The sequence below is a fragment of the Nannobrachium achirus genome, assembly GCF_963921795.1.
Source record: "Nannobrachium achirus genome assembly, chromosome: 24".
Classification (NCBI taxonomy): Eukaryota; Metazoa; Chordata; class Actinopteri; order Myctophiformes; family Myctophidae; genus Nannobrachium; species Nannobrachium achirus.
Genome location: NC_137831.1, coordinates 17,442,127 through 17,455,026, shown reverse-complemented (window position 1 = coordinate 17,455,026; position 12,900 = coordinate 17,442,127). Strand labels below are relative to the sequence as shown.

Here is a 12,900-nt window from a genome sequence, read left to right as displayed (position 1 = left end):
TTGTTGAACTAAAAATGTATAATAGTTACATTACATTTTCTGATCGGATTATCCGATTGGCTGATGGGATATGTTATCCCCTGTTGGTACCTTAATACATATGTTATGTAGGCCTATGTGCACAAGGAATCCACAGTGTCCAAGTAAATATAATTAATTTATCTTCTACTATTGCTCCTTAGCAGTTATGAGTTATCAAGTCGAACTAGACCCTGGCAACGATATATACAGCCCCATTTAAATTCTTAGTTCCATCTCTTAAGTCATGGAAAAAATAGTCTACGAACAGGTAGCAAGATTATATTAAAGAGAATAGACTGATTTATGACTTCTGGGTTCAGAGAATTCCATTCCACTGACACATGCCTTCTCTATTTGTATGAAAGTGAGGTGGATTTGGGGAAATATTACGGCATGGTCATGCTGGACCTCCAGAAGGCATTTGACACCGTAAATCACTCTATTCTGATTGAGAAATTAAAAGCCATCGGTCTTGACAGCACAGCAGTGAGCCGGATCATGCAATCTTACCTGGTGGAGGTGAACGGTGTCTGTCATTCAATGTCATATGAGTTAAAAAGAAGGATCTCAATGGAAATAAGCCATAATACCTGAGTTTCATTTTAGTTGACCGTGTACCAGTGAACTGTACTGTCATGAAAATGTACCTTTTCCTATGCAAACTTCTAATAAATACTTGAATCAAAAAGTTGAATACAAGAACACTTGCCCCAAAACACACTCACCATGGCCCGGTCAAATCCGGCGACCTTTGAACAGTCATTGGGGTTGTCTTGGTTGGGTGCTATCAAACATACTTTCCAACGTGACTAGATGTGTAGGCCTCATTTTACAATATATGCAGACCAAAAGAGAGAAAAGAAAGAAAACAGAATTATCTTTGTAGCATCTGCTGAGTGCAGATAAAAGTAGCTACTACAGTATAGTTAAAAATAGATTATAGTCAAATATAGACGTTGGTGAGTAAGGGTGTTATAATCAGGCTCAGAGGCAGTGGTGGGAAAAGTACTCAAATGTTTTACTTAAGGAACAGTATCAACACTGCGATGTAGAAATACTCTGTTAGAAGTAAAAGTCAGGAATACAAAATGTACTTGAGTAAAAGTACAAAAGTATCGGCATCAATATGTACTTGAAGTAGGCCTACCAAAAGTAAAAGTACACAGAATGCCAAATTTCAATCGTTAAAAAATAGCAGATCTACAAGCTCACAATGCCTCGCATCACAACACATTGTGAGCTTGTAGATCAGCTATTTTCAAAAGACAGAAAAATATATACGTATAGTCGTAAATATGGCTGAAGTGCTGAGGCCGATTCTAAAAATGCCTTCTAAATCCTGAAAAACTTTATTTTCAAAAAATGTAAAAGGTTTTTCCTATTTTGCTATACTAACAAGAACCCCAAAAGGGATTCCTCTAGATAACCCCTGTGAGTTGGTCCGGTTATGCAAAGCACAAAACTTGAAATAATACAGTTATGTACAGTACACCTCTCACTTCCACTATAGCTAAAGTCACTTTCACTTCCCTTATCCTACTAAACTTTCACATACTTTCACTGTGATTCTTCAAAAGGTCACAAGCAGAAACAAACCCTTAAACCCCCACCAGAGAGAGAGAGAGACCATTGCCCCAGGCCCTCTGGGCTGTGTGTGTGAATGTAAACCTGATTTATAATCCTCAAACGCCCACCCCATCCACTCCTCCTGAGCCTCTATACCTTCACCCAAACCCGTTATTCCTCTTCAAACGGTCCCATCAGACACCTTTTGGAGAGGAGAGATGCAGGGTCCACGATAGAGGGATTGAGATCTTTTTTTCTTTTTCTTCTTCTTTTTTTTTCAAGTCCCCAGCAGCCCCTAATCCTGTGGATTAAACGTTCTCTTACATCTCTTCCTGGGTGGAGTTGGCATTGTAAACAACTCTTTTCCTCCACTCTGACACCCTTCTGTGTTTGTCATTCGCCTGTATGCGGGTAGAGTCCCACACGACCACCTACAGTATAGGTTTGAATCCGGGTCTCCTGCACTGCAAAAACAACTCATCCACCACGCATCCAAAGAGGAACCCCTCTCAACAGCGAGGGATAGTGGGTTTCTGGACTTCAGGCATGGCTGCTGCTGAGCTCCATTCTCCTCATTTGACCTAGTTTACATTGTGGGTATTTAACTCATGCACTAGCTAACGCACACACACACACGCACGCGCACGCACGCACGCACGCACGCACGCACGCACACACACACACACACACACACACACACACACACACACACACACACACACACACACACACACACACAAGTAACTTCCCAAACACTGTTGACATCACAATACTGTATATATAATATAAATGGTAAGACAGAATTCATTTCCCAGTGGAGTCCTGCAACCACACTTGCAATTTCCCTGAATTGCACCGTTCTAGTATGTTTTGGTCTGGTGACTTGGAGAAAGACATGATTCAACTTGATGAAGACATAACTCAGCAGCTGGCGTTTCATCAAGAGATGATGCTTTGTTAAATCCGTTGGGGTTTTGGGATTGCCATCGCCACAGGTCCTCACACATTCTCTCCATGCCAAAGTTGGCCTTCCATCCCAGCTCCTTCTCAGCCAGGCGAGGGTCCGCATAGCAGGCTGCGACATCCCCTTCTCTTCGAGGGGCGATCTGGTAGTTGATCTCCTTCCCTGAGACTTTCTCCATAGCTTTGACCATCTGCAGCACGGAATAACCTGCCCCTGTTCCCAAATTGTACACTTTGCAGCCACAGTTGTCCTTCAGCCTCCTGAGTGCAGCTATGTGTCCTTTGGCCAGATCTACAACATGTATGTAATCTCTCACACCTGTTCCGTCGGTTGTGTCGTAGTCATTCCCAAACACGCTGAGGTGCTTCCTTCTTCCGGTGGCAACCTGGGCTACATATGGCAGGAGGTTGTTGGGGATTCCCTGTGGATCTTCTCCTATTTGGCCCGAGGCATGAGCTCCAATGGGGTTGAAATAGCGTAGGAGCACTGCATTCCAGTCCTTTTCAGCCTTGCACTGGTCAACAACCATCTCCTCGATGAAGTACTTGGTCTTGCCGTAAGGGTTGGTGCAGCGGCCCACCGGATGCTGCTCGTCGATGGGGAGGCGCTGCGGGTCTCCGTACACCGTGGCCGAGCTGCTGAAGACCAGATTGTGCACGCCGTGAGCCTGCATGACCTGCAGCAGGTTGATGGTGCCGGCGAGGTTAACGTGATAATAGTGCAGTGGCTTCTCCACTGACTCTCCGACAGACTTCAGGCCAGCAAAATGCATCACAGCGCTGAACGAATGCTTCTTAAAGAGCTCTTCTAATCCAGATTGGTCCAACATGTCTAGTTCATGGAACTCGATGCTGGTGTCCAGGAACTTCTCTATCCTGCGAATGCTTTCAGGTACATCCCCTTGCGTGCTGTTGCTGAAGTTATCCATGACAACCGGACAATAGCCCGCTTCAACGAGCTCCAAAACACAGTGACTGCCGATGTAGCCACCTCCACCGGTGACTAGGACCTTCTCAGCCATTCTCCTGTGAGTAATTGTCCTTGGTTATGAACCTTTCCCAATCACCTCGTCACAAGTACAGGTGTCAGTTCTTTCCCGGTAGATGAAGCTGAATTATATGCAGCCGCAGAGAATGTGAATCTCAGAATACAAACTCAGTCTATCAATCTATATCTATAAATTAGGGAATCTACGTCCGTGTGTCTGCACTGACGTCATCCAATGGGAAAACCTTTGAAATAACACAGAGTGATGTCATCAACTGGTTGATGACGTCACCCAGTTCACGTCCCAGGCCATAAGGACCAAGAGAGGGGCCGTCTATGCCCGTAGCCAATCCGACGGGCATACTGTATGTCCACAAATCTTGAGGATTGGTGCATTGGTGAGCTTCACATGACATTTCAGCCAACCAGACTATAAACGGGTCAATCGCCAGAATTTGTCAAGCTTCATGTGAGGACGTGACATCATAATATCTTACTATAAAATGGGTGGAGCGTGTGCAAACCACTAGTTATATACGTACATCAATGACTGATCTTCTGTCCCAGCCATTTATATAGGGTTTTAAGTGTTAAATCATTAGGAAAATAATACATGTGATGTCGCGCTCATGTCGCCAGATCGATTGGCTGTTGATGGTGATGATGTGATGACGTCAGACATTTCGTCGTTTAATAGTTAGATTAGATGGGGGTGAGAAAAGTGGACCTCTAAGGGGAGTTGGGGACCTACCACAGGCAGGGCACTGACTCAGTGACCCCGAACTACCCAGGGCAAAGCCAGGAAAGGCAAGAAGCACTCCACCATACGTAGATGCACTGCAGCGTGACAGCTTAGCGAACAACACTGTAGAGCTCAAGACCCTGATGTTAGATAGTTGAGTGTGGAGGGCAGTGATCCAGGAGTGTTAGTGTTGGCTCCAGGCTAGAGCTAGACCACACTCTCGCATTGCATCGAGGGATCAACTCAACTGCAATTGCAGGTCGGCAATTGCTGGCATTATTCTATGACCTGTCGTTCCCAACCTTTTCAAGCCGTGACCCCCCAAAATAATTATATTTTTGAACCCTGATATGATTTGAGGCATTCAGTTTCATTTGTCGGTTCCACAGATAAATGTTACGAGGCGCTGTGAGCTTGTAGATCATCTACTTTCAAACACATTGCCTTCTTGAAATCAGAAGTCCTTAAATTGTCATCTGGGGACTCCCCCCAAAAGTCATGTGGGGACCCCTCACAGGTTGAGAAGCACTGCTCTACGCACACGGGTCAGGGGGAGGACGGTTTGTCATGCCCTGTGCATACAGATGGAGAATTGACATTATGTGCACTGTGCGCCCGCCCCGCCCCTCCCCTCCCCTGAAGGTGGCCCTCTGGTCAAACACAGCCCCCCGCCGGAATACCCGCCCAATTAGTCCAACGCAGACAGCTGTGTTTGAGCTCAATCTGGTGTTGGTCACACACAATGTGGTCAGAGACATGTAGAGGTACGCACGCACACACACCGTACACACGCACACGCGCAGAACATTGTTGCCAGGTCAGCTTATATTATAAGGGACTTTGGGCTTGTTTTCCTGTAAAGTCACTTGTAAATATTGGTAGTTGCAGGCTTGCGTTTAATTTTTTAGCTTCTTTCTTAAGTGCTTATTTGGGCATGCTTTTCAGTCTCAATTTAATAGTCTGCAGACTCCGACCCATCCGAAATGTTCCCTGTGCCAGGGAAAAAGATTCCAAATTCTTTCAAGATTTCTTTTGAAAATAGCACATCTACAAGCAAGGTGTTGTGTGCTTGTAGATCTGCTATTTTCACTAGTTTTGTGCGACAGTCTTGTATGATGAAGCAGGGCTTTACTTTACGAAAACACATACAAATTTGAATCTTGGAGATACAAGGTTTCTGCCCGACAGTGACGAAATGTTTTTTTTAGGTTTTGTGTCTGGTCAAAAGAAAACTGACAAATGCAGCGATTCGAGCCCTTTTCACATATTTATTTCACCGTTTCTTCTGTGACTAGACATATAGGGACCATATATGTCTTTCTTATCTCAAGAGCCTGCATGAACTGGGGGGGAGGGGGGGGGGAGGCGTTCTGAGGGTCCAGGTGTCTGATCTCGGCGTCAAGCCAGCTTCAATACAGCTTAGGCCTTATCTGGGCTGTCCCAGAGACCAGGGACGTGCTGGCCATTGGGAAAAGCGGGACAACTCCCGAATGGCCGGTTCATTCCCGGCCGGTCCAGGCCGGCCATTAGGAAAAAAATAAAAATAAAATGTCGGCCTTCGATCGTTCCATTTTGGGGGCTAGGCAGCCAACAAAGTAAATCGTCACTTGTTGGGCAGAAACCTTGTATCTCCAAGTTTCAAATTTGTATTTTTTTTTTCGCAAAGCAAAGGCCTGCTTCATCATACAAGGCTGTCGCACAGAAGTAGTGAAAACAGCAGATCTACAAGCACACAACGCCTCGCACTGCGAGGCGTTGTGTGCTTGTAGATCGGCTGTTTTCACTAGTTTAAATCATTTTTAAAATGGTTTTGGACATACAAGGTTTCCACCCGACAATGACGAAATATAACTCATGTAATTGGCCCACTGGCTTGTCACTTGTCATGATCTGAAATGACAAATCTTTGAGTAGAAGCAGCGCTATAGAGAGAGATCTCTCTCTATGCAATGAGGGTGAGCGTGCAATGAGGGCCTCTACAACTAATTTTCCCGGGCTGAATCAGGGGTCCAGCACGTCCCTGCCAGACACCCCCAAGAAAAGCCACGACCACCGCGGTGGCTTGACAGATTTACCCATGCCTATTATATAGGCCACTTTTAAAATGTAATCTGTCACCTGATTGACCTGTTCTAAATCGTAATCGATGACAAACAAACGGTTTTGGACATACAAGGTTTCCACCCGACAATTATTTATTAAGTCTGTCTGTCTGCCCCCTGACTTGCTGCCCTTGCATCCACTCTACTCATAAGCATGAAGCAGTTGTTCTCAACCCTTTCAGGCCGTGACCCCCCCCCCCCCCCCCCCCCCCCCCCCCAAAAATAATCATATTTGAACTGGGGACCCCCCACCCTAACAAGCACTAGGAGTTGAGGCATTATATTGTCTTTGACTTTGACTGTGAAAATAGCAGATCTACAAGCTCACAGTTGTGAGCTTGTAGATCGGCTATTTTCATATGTTTCGGCTCTTTTTATTTGACAACTTGGCCAATGTTTGACCAGTATTTATAGTAGAGTTTGTTGATTACTTTTGTTTACTTTTGTAACTGTCATTTTGTCACTGTCATCTGGAGGATCCCCCCCCCAAAAAAAGAAAAAAGAAAAATCATGTGGGGAGTTGGGGACCTACTGTGCTCTCTCTCTCTCTCTCTCTCTCTCTCTCTCTCTCTGTCTCTGTGTGTCTCTGTGAAAGCCCCCTCCCCTCTGCCCCCTTCCTTTACCTGTCAATCATCCTCCGCTCTGTCAGAGTATAATTTGACGTTTCACCAATAGTATCGATTCGGTTTATCTCGACATGCCGCGAAAAGCCGGTGCATTGCTCTGCCGGACTATCAATCTGTGGCCTATTATATTATACTGTCTAGCAAGCATAATCGTTTTTATAAGACCTTTTACATCCTATAAATCAAATCAATTGTCCCTCCCAGAAGAAGGGGGAATGCCATGTGTGGGGGCAGAGGCGTCACACCAAATTCTGGGCCCTGGGTTAGGGTAAGGATTCACTGAATGTTAACTATTGAAAAATAGCAGATATACAAGCTCACAGCGCGGCACTCAGCTATTTTTGAAAAATCGTGAAAATGTGTGCAAGAAACCTATGTTTCCATGTCAGTGGTGCTCAAACTTTTTCATGTCAAGGACCCCCAAAATGATATGAAAATCTCAAAATATTTAGTTCCAGGGACCCCCCAGAAGCAAAATTTTAGTCACAAATGTTCGCTTAAAAAATACATATTCAAAGATTTTCACACATTTTCACGACTTTTCAAAAATAGCAGATCTACAAGTTTGCAGTGCGGCACTCGGTGCCGCGCTGCTAGCTTGTATATCTGCTATTTTTCAATAGCTAAAATTACATCTGAAAAGTAAGAAGGCTGAACATCACTGGTTTGGTCACATTATGTGTAGTAGTAGGCTTATTGGTTGGCAGAACAGACCATGTGCAGTAGGTAGGGAATTCACCAAATATTCGAATATTCGAATATCAAAGTCACTATTCGAAGTTGTTCACGGAAGTCGAATATTTGCTTATTTTTATTTTTGTATTGTTTTCTATTTAAAAAATATATAGTTGATAAAGCTTGGCTAGATAGGAAGTCATAAGAATAAGTTGTCAATGCCCCTGGTGGATAACAGGGGTTCTCAAAACCTTTTAGGCCGTGACCCCCAAAATAAACATATTTGAACTGGGGACCCCCACCCTGACAAGCACTTGGAATTGTAGGTATTAATATCGGTTGCGCAGATAAATATTGTGAAAATAGTTGTGAGCATGTAGATCGGCTATTTTCACAATGTTTGCCTCTATACTTAACACTTTGACCGCCACGGAGGTCATATGCCACATACGTTTTTACCCCCCCTTCACCGCCACGAACGGCATATGCCACATAAATGTCTTTTTTTTATTAAACACAAGATTAGGAGCATATGTATCACTGACGCTTGGATTCAGCCGTCCTGGGCCCTGGAATGACTAAAATCACCATGGTTACCATTGTGTGGCCAATCAGCTTGTGTTACCTTGTGTTACCATGGTGATTTGGTACATGACCGTCCTCCCCAGGCCTGGGATTGCTGGATGGACGGCATTCACGGAAGGAGCAGCAGCCAGCATGTGTTTGGGGGGGGGGGTTTAGTTTAGTGCTTTACTATACTACTGAGGACTACTTCTACAGCCGTTACATGTTATCTGAAAAGTTTTACTGGATCGTCATGGTTCATCGACCAGGCCACCAGGGACCACCGAGCCGCGGCGTCGCAGCGAAAAGAACTGCTATATAAAGTAAGTGGTTGTTGCTAGATTGATTGATTGATATACAGTGGTGTATTGGCGTGTTTGGGGGGGTCGCCGACAGCAAGCATGAGATGAGAGATGATTATGCTCATCTCGGATCACAACAGGTGGCCACCGATCGAGCAGGGCGTTTAGCTCAGCGGCGTCAGTTCAGAAAAAGCTAAGTTATGGCAACATGACTGGTGTCTTTCACGCGCGCGAGGCTTGCGTGCAAGACACCAGTCATGTTACCATAACTTTACAACAGGCACGATTACAGTACATTTTATTATATTCCCCCTGTAGCCAAGGTATGGCAGCTGCCATAGCTTGCCATACCCAATTGACGCCTCTTTAGCTTAGCTTGGTGAGAAAGGAGGACAGATGCTCCATTTAGTGCAAAACAAACACATCCCAGCAAAACAACCACTATAAGTCACTCGCAAACGTCGCAGTCTGACCAATCCAGCGAGATGGAGATCGAAAAAGAATCCCAGTGGTAATCCTCATTGTATGTTTATAGTTTTATCGTGTTTTATTCTAAAGGTAACCCATCGAAGCGGTGCCAACGTTGTTTGCTAAGCCTGCTCAGATTTCCTCTCTCTCTTCCTCTCTCTCTCTCTCCCCCTCTCTCTCTCTCTCTCTCTCTCTCTCTCTCTTTTTTTTCCGCTAGAGAACCAACTGCGTTAGAATAAACCTTACAGCCATGATACAAGAGAGAAAGTTGGGGAGAGAGAGATTGATTGATTGATTGATTGATTGATTGAAGACTTTATTAGAAGTTTGCATAGGAAAAGGTACAGTTTCATGACGGTACAGTTCACTGGTACAAGGTCTACTAAAAGGAGATCATGAGATCCATGAAAAGACTATGCTTATTTCCATAGTAAACCATTGCAGTATCTCATATAACATTGAATGACAGACGGATAGAACACAGTACTATGCAGTAGATATAGTCAGGAAAAAAGAGGGAAATAAAAAACAGTATAAAAACATACAGTAGGTAAATACAAAGAAGGGATTGATTGATTGATTGATTGATTGATTGATTGATTGAAGACTTTATTAGAAGTTTGCATAGGAAAAGGTACAGTTTCATGACGGTACAGTTCACTGGTACAAGGTCTACTAAAAGGAGAGCCATGAAAATACTAAGCTCATAGTGCCTTGCTGGGCTATGAGCTTGTAGATCGGCTATTAGGCATCATATGTAAATGGCAGATCTACAAGCTCATAGCGCGGTGCCGGGCTATGAGCTTGTAGATCTGCTATTTTGGAAATATATGTACCTGTGTATATAAAATGTATAGCAAATAATTATATATACCTTATGGTAATTATGTTTTTTTTTTCATAATTACTCTTACTTGCAGTTGCCTGGTCTGGATTCTAACATGGTGAAGTTTGTCGCAGTTGGCTTGAATTTGTCAATACAAACATTTCCATATGAATGTACATACATTTTTATTTAATTTTATGTATTATGACTTTGAATTGCTCAGGGTAGTTTGACCGTTTTAGTTTGAAGTGACTAAAATGATGATTGCAATGGAACACATCTACAACTATACTGAAGTGAAACAGCAATGTAAAGTTTTTTTTAAATCTTTATCAGAGTTTTTATCTTTATTTTTGAGATGTCTGATGTCTAACTGAAGGCTTGAATAAAAAATCCCAGGTCAAAACACAGTGGATTCTACTCTGTCTCTCCTTCATCCTGGGAAGATGAAAAAAGAGCCTCTGTCAGTCTCCTGGCTTCTTCCACTTTCCTGCCTTATAACTAGACCACGGTACAACTTTTTTTTTTACAGCATTATGGCCGGCACCCTGTTCGTCATTTAGAGGTACTGTGTGTTCTTGTACCATTTACCAATTTGTTTCTAGGGCTTCTGAAAGTTTTTTTCCTTTGACCTCAATTATCTCAGAAAGTAAATTTCTGATGCTCCTTTTTCATCTGTACAGCTTTCGCTCTCCCTCAGGTTTCTCCACAGCAGAACACCACAGCAGGACGAAATTTTTATGGTGAAAGCTAAGGTTCCGACTCTATATTCTCTGAAACTTTTGTCAATTTTCGTACATCCTACCATTTTCAATTTATTCCGTCAAAAATGAATGGCCGTCTATGGTGGCAAGGGTTATACCCTTAAAACCCTTAACATTGTGGCAGTCAAAGTGTTAATATTTGACAGTTTGGCCAGTCCTGTCGAATATTCGACTATTCGAATACTTTGAGATCGAATAATTCGAATACTAAAAATCACTATTCGTGAATGCCCTGTACATGTCGTTGTTCGAAGGTAAGCCAAGATAATACGTTTTCAAGTGGGTGGCAAAGTCCAGCCAATCAGAAGAGAGACCTCATTTATCAGTTTACATTATATATTTGTATTTTGTCTGCGTATTGATTTTTGTCATCACTCAATTTAATTTGTTTAATCTATATCCTGTGTGAGTTCTCTCTCCTGATTGGATAAAATTGATATCCCAAACTCAAAATGCCTTTTCTGTTTACTAAAGAGCTGGAGAGACATAGAGACTCCTATTTGAACTTCTGAACATTCTATATACAGTACTATAACAATGATTAGGGCTCCTATCAGAATATAGAGCTATTTAAATCTCATTTTAACCAAAGGAAAATCACTTACTCTACCTTTAATACCTTTTATATGTTGAAAACATTCCAATGGATACGTGTGAGCATATGGAAATTAGAAGCTACCATACCTCACCTCATGCGACTAATCAATGCATTCAACAGCTCCTCGGCTGTGCTGTTCATTACCTCAGTGTATTGATTCATTTTATTAATAAACAGTATTTTGCATTGTGTGACTCGACAGACAAAGAGCAATTTGGCAGTGGCGCTGATTCATTTAAAAATGAATCAATATAAGGTTTATCATCACAAACGGTACGGATATCGAGAAAGCCTTTGGAATCATTCAGTGCGTTTGTTAGTTCATGGGTGTTAGGCCTACTAAAATGAATAAATAAATACAATTTAACAATAATAAAAAAAAGATTTTAAAGGACGTTTTAGATTAAAAAAAACTCATCTTAAAATGAATAACAAAAAGAAAAAACACAATTTTGGGCTGTATTAGTCTACATTATCATGGTATCGTTTTATTCACTTAACCTGTGACAGAAATGACACATAGGGCCTATGAATGCCCCATTAAACGAATGAAAGTTCCGGGTAATTAACAAATTAGTCATTAGAGAACATACACATTGATTTAGACCTTTCCATATCTAACAGATACATCATTGACCATACAAGTTAACCTCGACTAACTTATCCAACTTATGACTATTATATAGGCCTGCTATAAATAACCTAAATAAAATATAGGAGACGCTCAAGTTGATGATAAGACAGGAATTATTGGAAACATGACAATAGACAACCAGAAATTAATTTCATATAACTGCTATTCCTGAAGTTAATGTGGGCCTGTTTCTCATATCAAGATATACTGCAATAAATGCATCTAATGACAATTAAAGTCCCAACTTTAAAACATATAACTTGGCTACAAATTAAAAAAGAAAATAGCTGCTTAACCTGCTTTTTGAAACACTAATGATGACAGATACTTATCGTTGTTGTCGGGCAGAAACCTCTTATCTCCATATTCTAACTTTAGTTTTTAGTTTTTTCAAACATAAATTAACACCCCTACTTGATCATACTACAGCATCACACAAAAGCATCAAAAGTAGCAGATCTACAAGCACAAAACATGGTTTCGAGCTTGTAGATCAGCTACTTTTGATTCCTTTGAAATTGAATCCTTAGTTTTGGACATGGTTTCCACCCCACAGAGACGATAATGCTATATTTCGACAAAACAACAGGGATAGAACGAAAGAATAGCTTTGACCATGAGGTTCGATATTAGGCCTAAAAATTACAAAAATGTTTCAGTAAACATAGAGCACCGAAGTCTGACGTCATTTACACATCCCACCTGGGTCCCGTTTAAAATAAATCTCATATTGCGGCATATGAGAACATGTGTTCCAAAAATAAGCATATGATCTCGGGCGATTTGACTCATATGGATGTGAAGAATCAACTGACTCGAGAAAACGCTAATGTTACTGCCGCCAAATTAGTTACATTTTCGAAACCGACTGTATGAGTGACTGACTATCGTAAACGATACAGAGCCACCTCCCCGACCATATTGCAGAGACAGTTTATTTGTGGACCACGGTTCTTACAGTATATAAGATGATTTTAAAGATGACCCAAATAGAGAAATTACTTCCGGGAACCAGGGGATGAACGAGTGACGCCAGGACTTGGGTACTCTATATTTCGTCG

At 42.2% G+C, this 12,900-nt stretch overlaps 1 protein-coding gene across 1 annotated transcript; it reads right to left on the bottom strand.

Moving 5' to 3' along the window:
• Window positions 1–2,447: 2,447 nt before the first annotated feature.
• LOC308280111 (UDP-glucose 4-epimerase-like) lies at window positions 2,448–3,572 on the bottom strand (the record flags this gene model as incomplete). The annotated part of the gene is made up of 1 exon (XM_080720374.1): window positions 2,448–3,572. The coding sequence occupies one exon, from the start codon at window positions 3,570–3,572 to the stop codon at window positions 2,448–2,450; it is 1,125 nt and encodes a 374-aa protein (XP_080576500.1).
• Between the last annotated feature and the right edge of the window lie 9,328 nt (window positions 3,573–12,900).